Here is a 12,252-nt window from a genome sequence, read left to right as displayed (position 1 = left end):
GCTTTTCAGCTTGCTGGGTCAAGGGAGCCTTTTAAAGAGAATGGGGGTTGGGAGCACACTGCCTCACATCCAAGCACTCTTTGCGTTGTGCTAAATGCAGTACATAATTAGTGCTTACTTCAAATTTGACTATAGTTTTTTTTACCAGAGTTAATGCAGATAGTGCTTTATATCTCTAGACACAAGCATATATTTCTGGATTATGTACTTCATCAGTAGAGAGAAAAGAAATTTCATCTGGGGTTGCTGGAAATACTGGCTAAGTCTTGTTAGGTCACAGTACCGCTCAAAGGAACACAGGTGCATCTCCAAAGCCTGTCAGCTTGCTGGTCTCAAGGGAACCCTTTTAAACAGAAGGATGTTTGGAGCACACTGCCTCACATCCCAGCACAGTTCGCCTCTTTGCATTATGGTAAATGTGGTACACAATTAGCACTTACTTCAAATTTGACTGTAGTTTTTCTCCAAAGTTGGTACTGATAGTGCTGTATATCTCTAGACAGACACATGCACATGTCTGTGGATTTTGTCCTTCATCAGTTAAAAGCAAAGAAATGTAATCTGAGGTTGCTAGAAATGCTGCTTAAATCTTCACAGGTCTCAGTACGACTCACAGGTACACAGGTGCATCACCAAAGCTTGTCAGCTTGTCAGAAGAAAGACATTTATGTGCCTTTTATACAATGTTTGGATCGCCATCTCACCCCCATTGTAATGAATGATAATATATGATCTGCACAAGAAATGTTGGGTTTGTGTTGCTCTTTAGCTTCCCTTTCGTGCTTAATAAAAAGTAAATGCTGTAAAATAGAAGCTGAGACATTCATTTAAAAGCATGTTTCTGAGAGCATCATAAAATGATTTGCTCCTGTAGGATTACTCTGATGTTTGAGGCAAATGTTAAAATTGTATGGATCCACAAACTATCGAAGGGAGACCCATGAAAATCTGCAAGAGCCATTGATGTCATTTGTACTCAAATGCATAAAACTGTACGCATGCAGAATTTCCATCAGGTGGTATGTTTTGTAACTGTGGAATCTTTTCTGTTGTTTCTCTTCATAAAAATGCCTTTTCTTTTGTAGAGACCATCTGTCCTTTGACGATATAATAGATAGTTTGTCTCCCACGTTCTCCCGCCTTTGAAATCGATGTACTCCTTCCTTAAAAACACTACCTTTGCCTTCTCTTCTAAGGTGGGAAATTATTTTAGGAGGTAAGCTAATATCCGCTTGGCAGTTTTTGGGTGTTCACCTAGTTTTCCGGGTAGGGCCACCCAGAAACACTGGCCCTCAAAACCATCCCAATACTAAAAGTATGGATAGGTTCTCAGAGATGGAGGTCAACCAAAAAAAACACCACTTCTACCAGTAGCAACTAGTCTTGGCTGATTGCAGGCTGGGAAGAGTTGCCTCCTGGTATCATATTCTTTTAATTTTTGCTTGGCTTCTACCATTCTTTCGTTGAAGTATGTGTATTGCGGGCATGATCGTTCAAGAATCCAAGGGGCTACATAAGGAACAGATTTTTTTTGAGGTGAGGAAATCATATTGGCATGTTTTTAGATCAGCAAGCTCTAAAGTTATGTCAGTGTACAAGAGGTTTGTGCCGTTCATAAATAGAAAAACGAGGGGTGTAACCAAGGGGAGTAACTTTATAGCGAACTGTCATTATGTCCCATATTTATGGGGAATTGGCCTAGGGATGCGCCACAAGCCTTCTTGCACTGCTGCCCTATGCCAATGTGAAAGGGCAGGAATGCACTGTATTTGTGAAATACCGTGCATTCCTGCCCTTTCCCCCTGCCCTGGTGCACAATTGACTGGCTAGCACCAATGCAGAGTTGTTTTTGTGCAGGAAGGGACACTTTCCTGCACAAAAAAATCCTGTGAGGCGTTTTCCTCTTTCTATGTGTGCTGCAGAATGGAGCACACATGGACAGAGGAAAAAAACGAGGAGAAATGCAAATATTTCTCCTCGTTACGCCTGTTCTCTTGGATGCATAAGGGTTTATTGCTGCCCCAGGTTTACATGATAAAGTAAATCTGTGGCAGCGTCAAAAATCCCAGGTTTTTCTTTGTGGGATAAGCCCGCCCTCATATATATATATATATATATATATATATATATATATATATATATATACACATATATATATACACACACACACACACACACACGCACACACATTTTGTGTAAAATTAAATAATTTTTAAAGCATTGGATCTATTTTGAATCAAATATCTCACTTTCTATACAAGAAACTATAGGAAGATGCTGGAATATCTCTTCTGCATATTTGACCCCAAATTACCAACTGGGAAAAAGGAGCTTTTGAAAATACTTGAATATGGATTCCAAAATACTGACAGTGGCAAGGTAAGGCACATTTGTTGGGGAAATGTGTAATAATCAGGCATACAGATTCGTTTTATGTACGTTTCTGCATGATGTAATCGTACGTTTTTGTATTATTTGTAGTTGAATGACAAAGAAGAGGCTGTTCTGCTGTGCAACAGTTTAAGTCTCTGTGAAGGCTCCAAAATAAAAAATTTGCAACAGCAAGCTGAAGAAGATGGGAAAAATATAAGCGATTGTGAGCCACCTAGGCACGGTAATATAATAATATGCAAGCCTAAAATATTGCAAAAATTATACTTGTTGTTACTTTAAATACATTTCTTAGCAAGATACATGTGATCTCTGCTATATTTTTGACAATGAAATTACATTGATATAAAATTGCAATACCACTTCTCTCAATATCTGCAACATGATAAAGCGTCGAGTGTTTTGTGGCATCACAAACGAAAGAAAGGACCCAGACCAATGTCAAAAGAAGAAATCGTAACCAGGGCTTCAGGGGTTCAGAAAAGATTAATAGGAAGTTAGAATGAAGAGCAAGTTCTTCCAAAAGGAACACGAATGCCCCGGTCCCGGAAAACAAACAGGAGGTCGGACTCGACATGTAATCAACAGGCACTAGTACAACTAATGGCCTCTCGTACATGGGAACTAGAACACATTCAGATTACAGCACGGTGGAAAAACTCATTTTCACTTGGGGTTTCTTCCGGAGAAGCTTTGTCTAGTTTAGGTGCTGGAACCACATCCCCAAAAGTGTATAATCGACAGCATCCGAGGCTAGGACACCAGTTGGACCCCCAGAGGAAGGTAGGAAGGCTTTCTAAATGGTGCAGACATTCTTCAAATAGTTCTTCTCGTCTGAAAGGGTTTCATTAACTGTAGAAATACCAATTAAATCAGTAAAAGAGGAAGAAACTAACTATTAATGTTTTTTTTCGGTCGAATAGTAAACGAGGTGCTGAAGATCACAGCCAAAAAGAGGGAGGAAAAATCAACCCATATAAAGTTTGCAAGATAAATGTTTTTGAGCAGTGTTAGTTGAGTTCAATTAAGCTTTAAAATATTAATTTAGGTGAAACTGTGTTGTTTCTCCAGTACACTGTAAGATCTGTGTGGTGAAATATCAGCATTCCTTAAGGCACTTAAGCTAATTCAACCATTTGTCATACTGACAACAAATTTCGGTAGCTCTCTGGGTTTGATTCAGAGTCTCAGGACCTTGAATGCCAGTGCAGAGGTAAACTTAGCTTAGCGCCAAGTTAAATCTGTGAAGCTAAAATCTTTTATCTGAGGCAACCTCACCCCAGCCCTCACAGTGGCCTGCCAGCTTCCACACTGGAATCCTCAGCTCCTTGTGAAGTACGTTGGCCAACAACGTCTTAAATGTCTTTCGTATTTTTGACCTAGCTGAGAAAAAAAATACTAACTTCTTCAGTTATGGAGAGGAACTACCGACTAGCCCAAGCAGGTGGCGGTGGAGAACTCTTGTCTCTTTATTTATCATGCTCTTGATCAGGCCTCGGGTTCCAGAGTTTCCAAAAGACATTTTACTTCACAAGAAGGGGTTTTAATACTGTATATTTCACCCTGTACGTGCCAACTGCCATTGGCTTCTCCCTTTAGAGCTATTCACGTTTCTCAGTTTTTAACAATGCATGTTGTTTAAGCAAATGATATTACGGTCAGTTTTCCCCAATTATTTTTGATGTTGTAAATACACCCACAGTATATTTTGTGTGGAACTGTCTGAGAAAATTGGCCAAACAGGAGTATTATTTTATTCATACAAAAACTTATGTGGGGAAGGAATAAAGGTTTCTTGCGACAAAAGGCATTAACACAAGGTTTGCTGTGATGAAATTACCTTCTAGTTAGTTTTTGTTTACCGGTTCAGTTGAAAAAGAAAAGCGTTTTTCGTCATTGTTTCATCATTTTAAGTGAATATTAACTCTTTGTGATTCAAATAACTTGGCATATATGCAACTAGATATAATTAACTATTCATTGAGAGAACACTTGTACCACTTATTAGACAGAAATGGGAATACTACTTGTATCACTTATTAACAGAGATAGGAGGCCCTCCACACGAAGCTCAACACAAGTTAACCAGTGGAATATGATAATGACATAGCCTTGCCGGACATCAAGAAGTACTACTGAGTCTCACAGTTTGGTATAATAAATTACTGAGTGTTTGCAGTCCAGGAGAAGCCAGCATCAGGGTAGAAAAATATGTAATGGGAGCCATGGGCTACTCAGCGATACTTCACAGGACTATTCCCAGATGAGACCTACCAGTCCATTCGTGCACTGTTATTTCAATCTGGAAGCAGGCAATGGCATACCTGGGATGGAAAGAAACCCTAACCACCAAACTCTGCTATGGAATAGCAATATACTGAGAGAAGTGGTAAAACTGGAGGACATGATCAGTGTTTCCAAATTTGGCGAAGTGTAGACATTGGGGGTTGTGATCCCTTTAGAGATCTTCAGGGAATAGTATCAGTTAGCAGAAACCGAAAGGTATAAATATCAGCAGGTTAGGTATGCCTTGGCTTAGACATCACAAAAGGGGCTTGTTTGAAGAATAAACACCCCTGGGGAGCGATTGTTAGCTGACCCCCTTAGAAAAGGTGTGGTGTCATTATTTTGCAAAAAGATAATGTACAATTCCCTAGAAGACCTCAATAAATTGAAGATGGAATGGGAAAGAGATGTGGGAGAATTTAAGGGAAGAAGAATGAGAAGAGGCATTGCAAGTTCCATGAGAAATTGCAATAAGATTCGGGATTCCACTTACAGAGCTTTGTATTCTTCATAGGTCTTACTACTTACTCCTGCCTAGATAGGAAACATGTATCTCACAGATGTATGTGAGGGAGTGTAACCAGGAGGGCTCCTTCCTCCACATCTGTTGGTCCTATCCAAAGCTGTGGATGGCATTGGGTCTGATAAGTAGGGAACAAAATATTGCTAGACAATCTGTGGTAAGGGAGGTGCCGGATCTCACTTATGGGAAAAAGACAGAGAGTGGTGCATGATGGCAGAGAAGATGGTATGTGAATGCAAGGGGTGCCCTAAGAAATGGGAGAAAATATGGGACACATGGAAGTCCTTTTGATGGTTATAGAGTGGCACATCAAGAACACAAAACCGTCAACCAAATCTCTTGCTCATGCCTGGGCAATAGATGAGATGGAAAGGAATGTGTGTGAGTCTTAGGGAAGCCTGCAAATGAGTTGCATCTATGCCATTGGTTGGGAATGCAGCAATGTTAGTGATGAAATGTTATTTCACGGTCTGTTTACAAAATTACAAAATTGTTTGGTAAATCCACCTTGGCCACAGGCATCTGTCAAGCTGCTTTTATCCTCTTGAATTATCAGATACTCAAGGAACACTTACCAGCCACACACACTCCGAAAACGACAGTGTTGGAGGCTGGTTATTAGTAAAGGTAAGTATGCGCCTACCACTAGCATGAATGCCACCAGACAATGTTAGTTCCAGTCAAGGCCTCAAAACATCAGCCCCTTTTAGCTTGGCAACAAACAGGCAGGCTTAAGTTAGGAAACAGTTATGTAACACCAATATACACCAATACAGTAAATATGTAAAAGACAACACACAGTAAAAATCCCACACCAATTTATATCAGTACTAAATATGTTTATCTTTAAAATGACACCAAAATGGCAAAAATCCAATAAAGGGAACCAGAATTATTAATTTTTAAAGATTAAAAAAAAACAAAAAGGTGCTTTCCAGTGCATAGAAAATCAGTAGCGCCTGGGGACATCTGGTTGCGCTTGACCAGGTCAAAGTCGAAGTTTAAGGCCGACCACTATGGCGCCCTGCTTAGATACACTGAGCAGGAGGCCTCGGTCAAAATTTTATCTTTACACTTAGAAACTTTTCTGGAGCTTCTCCCTCTCGATGTTGTGTGGTCCTCCTCAGCAAGCCGATTTTGATGTGATGTCATCAGACTGCTTTTCTGCAAGGCCCCGGTCAAATCCTAAAAGTCTGGAGCTCCAGAGCTATCAGCGGGACGAACCTGGAATCCTGGCCGCCGGAAGGCAGTTAAAGGAAGTCGGCTTGACTCACAACGGCAAGTGGGTCCACTTATGGAGCTTTTTCCAAAAGTTGCTCCAAATTCTGACTTTCCTTCAATAAGTTTTCCTTTGAGTCACAAAGTGTACAACACACAAATCCAAGGGTCTAGGAGCCTTGAGCTGGTCCTTGGAAGTTTGGGACTTCAGTTCCCACAATGCACCTGCCAAATCCTTAAACGTTCACCGGACGCACTCCAGGGAAGGGACTTTTGTGAAAGTTGGTGCAGGCAAACTCTGTTATCCTGTTGCCTTCCAGGAGTCCACTCCTGAGTCCTTTTTGAAGCAGGGCAAAGTCCTTTGAGCTGTTGTTACAGTGTGCAACAGGAGCAGTACTTCAGTGTGCGGTCCAGGTTTCCAGCAGGGCAGTCCTTCTTCATCTTGTGGTTTCGGGCAGCAGATCTGTATTGCAAATGCAGATCAGCCACTTTTATTCAGTCAACATGAGGGACAGGCAGTGTGCACTCTGGTCCAGTGAGCTGCAGGGTGCCCCCAAAAGCATGACAACTTCCTCTAAAGTGTGGGATCTTCTTGTCCCATAAAGCACTGCACTTTAATATTCCAAGTGTACGATTTTCCTCCAGAGGAGCAAAACCTGAATAAACCATCCTCCTGGTGTGGCTCATTTCAAGAACACTCCTCCTCTTGACACCTGCAAATTCCTTTCTTGTTCCTGCTATCTATGTGGGTTACAAGGTGAGAGAGCAGCCTAGCTGGCATTCCTTTCTGCCCTGCTTCCTATTGAAGCCCAGTTTGATTTACCAAATCCCCTTCCTGGCCTGGCCTCAGCATCTGCCAACCTCCCCCATCAGATAACCTCTGCTCAGCACAGGTCACTTATCATCTCATAAAAGCAGCCTAGCTAATTCTGTTAGGGCTGACCAATCAGAAAAGTGATTGAGTCATTTACTGCGATCTGTCACAATCCATTGCTTACAGTGACTGGGGGACATAATATGACACACCCTTTAGGTATAGGCATAGAACTTGAAAAAGTGGTAGCAGCCGTCAGTAAGTGCCCTAAGGAGAAGGCACCCAACCTAGATGGGGTGCCAGTAGATTTATTTAAAGACAGTATACCTCTATAGGCTTCCACATTGACAAATTTGCTGAGGAGTGTTGGCAAGTCTGGACGTCCCCAGTCTTGGTCTCATGCAGTCATAATGCCTATCTTTAAGAAGAGCTACAAAAGTGACTTGAAATACTGTTGCCCAATATCTCTCATCAATTCCACAGGGACAATAATGGGCAGGGTACTTCTGGGTCTTTTGGAGGTGTGGGGCCAGAATAATCATATCTTTAGATCCATGCCTTAACCTGCACCTATTGATAAATAAGTATACTGTGGACAAGCAGAGCAATATATACTTGACATTTATGGACTTAATTCCACTTTCAGTACGGTTAATCATTCAAAATTGTGGCACATCCGATATGGGGGATGAAGATAACATCAAGTGTTATACAGTACGGTGACAGCCAGAATAAGATATAACCCAATAAGTGAAACCACTGACTGACTTACATTTTTGAGGGAGTGATGCAAGACTGTGTGCTGGCCCCATTTCTCTTTTTGCTATATATCAACGGACTCAAAAAATCTTTGGCCAGCCTAAACATGAATGTTCCCCAAGTTGGGTTGTGCCTGATAATAGTGTTACTATGTTCTGACAATGCAGTGTTTACAGCTAGAACTCCACTTGGCCTTCAGTGAATGTTGGATCAGCTGTCTTGGTTTATGTATCACTTAGATCTGCCTATAAACCAGAGAAAACTCATTTTATGCCATACGGTCCAAACAAGATGAAACTTAGGGCATTCACTGTGAATGATTCAGGGGTTGAACCAGTATCCACTTTCCCTTGTATGGGGGTTTTATTAGATCCCGCATTTAGTTGAAGACCAATAAAGCGCACTGGGTCCTCTGCATTTGCTAGGACAGTTGAGGCTTTATATAGGGTTGTGTCTAAATTGGAGGTTAAACCACCCAAGGAATTGGTGGTGGTAACTAAAACAAAAAGTCTATTAATTGCCACCTATGGAGTAGGGATTTGGTGGATACAGGACTATCCAGGTCTGCAGAAAACTGAAAGTGGGTTTTTGAGGACACTGCTTGCAGTGCGTCCACGTGTGTAATGCAGAAGTAGGGCTAGGTTGCATATCTGATGATATCAAGCTGTGCCTCCTTATGCTATGGATACCGGTGTGGGTCAAACAGGACAACGTTTTTAATCATTCAGTGTTGGCTGACTGTATTAAATTAGATAGGGCTACTCAGATCCCCTGGCTACATCACATTCAAAGGATTTGCTCCAGTCTGGACATACCTGAGGTGTGTAGCAAATTAGAGGCTCTTACTTCCTCTTGTAAGGATATTGTAAAGGCTTGCTTTTATACTTTGTGCAGAAACATCAGAAAACAGAAGGAAAGTGCAAAACGCACAGCAAGGGAGCAACTGTTGATAAAGACTACGCTGGGCATTGAACCTGATCTAGTCTGAGTTACGGCAGACCTTCCAACCTGCAAACAAATTTCAGTGTGAGGAGGGGGCGGTGCTTTGGAAAATACCCCTCATGCACTCTCCACACCCAAAAAAATACAAAGGACCACTCAGGCTTTCACCGATGCCCTTTTATGGGCATTAGCTGCTTACAGTCTCCAAAAAAGAGCTGGAAAAGCAGTCTTTCCCACCACCCTTTGATTTTGGCACCTCACCGGGTAACCCTGTGAAGGGAGCTGAACTCGGGTGACACATGGTGGTTCCATGTGAGCTGGCAAGTCTGTAACGGATATGCAACACAGATATTGGCTCACGAGTTTAAGGCTCCAAAAAATAGATTATCTGTTATTTCCCTGAACCGGGCCAGTTTTTTGTAAACTTTCCTGCTTATCCCAGACAACCCTGCATTTTATGTTCTTCTGTAAATTTTATATTCTTCCTAGGAAACAATATTTGATTATTTTCCTTCACCACTCTAATTTTAAACGATATTTATTCAATCATTATCCACAGTGCCTTTATGTTTGGCGTTGGCAAACTACATACGGTGTACATTCAAACTGAGGAAAACACTTTGCTAATGATGTTATAGAATTTGTCTCTATTTTTACGAATTTTGCCAAATTCACCTGACCATTTTATTGCATCTTGTATTACTGATGGTACTTTTAAAAACTTTTTTTTAACTGTATATTCATTGATGCCTCCCGACTATCTTCCTTATGAATTGTATATGGATTATGCAACTTGCACCTAATTACACAATTTCGTCTGCACCGATGGAAGTAATCCTAATTAACTTTTTCTTCAAGTTTTTATGGATGCTAAATAGACATGAATGTTTTGTGACAGAATTGCGGTACTGTGCTGTGTTCTGTTATTGAATCTTTTATGATTAATTTTCAACGAATAAAGATAATTTGAATGAATTCGTGTCCATAATTACCTGCAGTCATGACACTATGGCAGTACAATACAATTTTCTCAAAATTACTCAAAAAGATGAAATTGTGTGTGTCATACCAGTGTTTGAACCTATCAAAATAATGGAGTTTTAATTAGTTCAAATAATATAAACGACTTCGAACTGCAACTCAAAATGGGTAATTCATTTAAAAGATTCCGTCTTTGGCATGCATGCTGTGGGACAAATCATTTTCATGATTCTACATTAAGTTAAAGCCTAGGGTGAGTTTTTAATTGAAAACAGTCTTTTTTGAGCTGCTTCTGATGTTCAGAGTAGCGAAGACCGCACAAATATGCTGACTTCTGTTATCGACATTTAAGTAATGTGTTTTTCAATCTGTAAAAACAGTTTTAGACCCTTGAAAATCCTGAAGTCTTTATTATATTTCACTATAAATACACCATTGTTCATAAGGTTTACACTAGAACAGTCTTTTTTTTATCAGACACAACACTCAAGAACATGTTTTGGTTTTAAGATACATATTGCTTATTGCCAGATTTATTCAACGTATTTTCCCTCTGCTATTATAGGGTTTTTGTAAATTATGAAAGCCGTAGTAAAGCACCTGAAATCTGAGATGCAGTTCATACTGGCATAGGCATCATTCGTATATATGCATGTCTACATGTACTCACCGCTGTGCTGTGAAGACAGCAACCCCAATTTATATGTAGTTTATTCTGTGACTTACCTGTTCAGCAACACGTTTTGGTGCACGGGCAGGAATCATGTATTATTATAAAAATATAACTTTTAAAATATGTAATAAAGGGTTGTAACTCAGATCTATAATGTGGCGAAAAAAACTCAACTTACTGCTCAAGTCAAATGTTTTATTGCCATACATTTTCCTACTGCTTAAAATACAAGATTACCCCATTACGTAAAAATATCATATTGCGAGGAACAAGCCAAAACTGTGAACATGTCAAGTCAAAGCCTTTGCAAAATGTTTTTTATTTTTATTTTACTGGAAATTCGTGGCTATGTACCAACCGATATGTCACTTTAGAGTAATGAGGGACTTGATATGATGGCTGTTTCGACTCGTTCTTCTTCTTTACATTTGACCCTGCATTTCAATTCACCATAATGCTAATTTTAGCGGAAGTGACATCACCCACCTTTCACTCCCATTGACACCAGAGCCTTGACACTTTGCCCTAGCCTTGCCCCTTCAAAAGCCTACTGTTGCCTGCAGAGTGCTTGTGTTGGACACTTCGGAAAGTAAGCAGAGCTCCAACCTCCCTGATTACTTCTCATTTCTGACATTACCTTCTTGACTCTAAGACCGGGAGTAGCAGAAACAGTGCCTGGGCTTAGTAAGGGCAAGCTGCCACTCCTCGCAACTTCTAAATTATTTCAGTGGTGCTACACACGTGGGTACCATTTTTTATTAATGCAGCATGTAATGTAAGATAATTTGCCACACATTGATGGCAGCAAATGTCAGATTATGGGATGTGCAAATGAAGAAATTGTTCTTAGACATGGTTTGAAGTTTGCAGTACAGTGTGGATAACAGAAAGTGACGCAGTACATAATAGACCAGATTCTGAAGTGGCTTTAGTTTTCAGAAATGTCGGTAGGATTCCCTGATTGTAGGCGACTTTAAAGTAAAAAACTGCAGCTGAATTGTGGATGGTAGGCCAAGTGGAACGTCCGAGAATGGCGTACCTTCTGCCAAGAAGATCCACTTCATTTAAAAAAGTATCCCAAAGGAAAAACATATCTCTAGAAGAATCCCCTAAGTGCCGAGCAGTCGAGGCAGAGGCCTGTTCCCAATGGAGTCAGGTTTTGAGCCATGAGTTGGACCGGAAGAACCTGGGACCCTCAAGGTCTGCATTTCTGGATATTGACTCGATGTAAGTCAAAGCCAAGGACACTGACCGCCATCCTGCTCTTTCACCAGCTCGCTGCCTAGCAGCGGAAAAGACTCAGTTGGCACAGAAGCTACAGCCTCAGTCAGCATGAAAACCTCAGTCTCGTTTTATGCCAAAGCCGCAGATGCTTCAGTTGCACGCCAGCATCAAGCCTACCTCTGAGCTGAAGTCAATGTCATAGAGCCAATCCATCAAGGCCTCAAAGCAGACACCGAAGCCCGCTGCCAACACTAAGGTCAGACACATCAAAGGGGTCCATTTTAAGGAGACGTGCTGACATCCTGGTTGATCATTCACCTGACACTAGCGAGATACAGCACTATGGTTCCAGGACTCATCCCCATTCCAGAGAACGGCTTCCTGCCTCTGAGGAACATCCCTATCCCCACCCCCACCCCTCTGGCACAATCAAGCCCTAAG

The 12,252-nt window shown here is 41.0% G+C and overlaps 1 protein-coding gene across 1 annotated transcript in view; it reads left to right on the top strand.

Annotated features, from left to right (window-relative positions):
* The window catches only part of LRRC9 (leucine rich repeat containing 9), a 640,455-nt gene that overhangs the window by 270,405 nt on the left and 357,798 nt on the right, over positions 1-12,252 (top strand). Inside the window, exons 12-13 of the mRNA XM_069207426.1 lie at positions 2,262-2,379; positions 2,482-2,614. Coding sequence (XP_069063527.1) covers positions 2,262-2,379; positions 2,482-2,614 — 251 coding nt within the window. The remainder of the gene's footprint in view (positions 1-2,261; positions 2,380-2,481; positions 2,615-12,252) is intronic.

The sequence above is a fragment of the Pleurodeles waltl genome, chromosome 9 (assembly GCF_031143425.1).
Source record: "Pleurodeles waltl isolate 20211129_DDA chromosome 9, aPleWal1.hap1.20221129, whole genome shotgun sequence".
Lineage (NCBI taxonomy): Eukaryota > Metazoa > Chordata > Amphibia > Caudata > Salamandridae > Pleurodeles > Pleurodeles waltl.
Note: the sequence above shows the minus strand (reverse complement) of the source record. Positions and strands in the feature narration are given on the sequence as shown.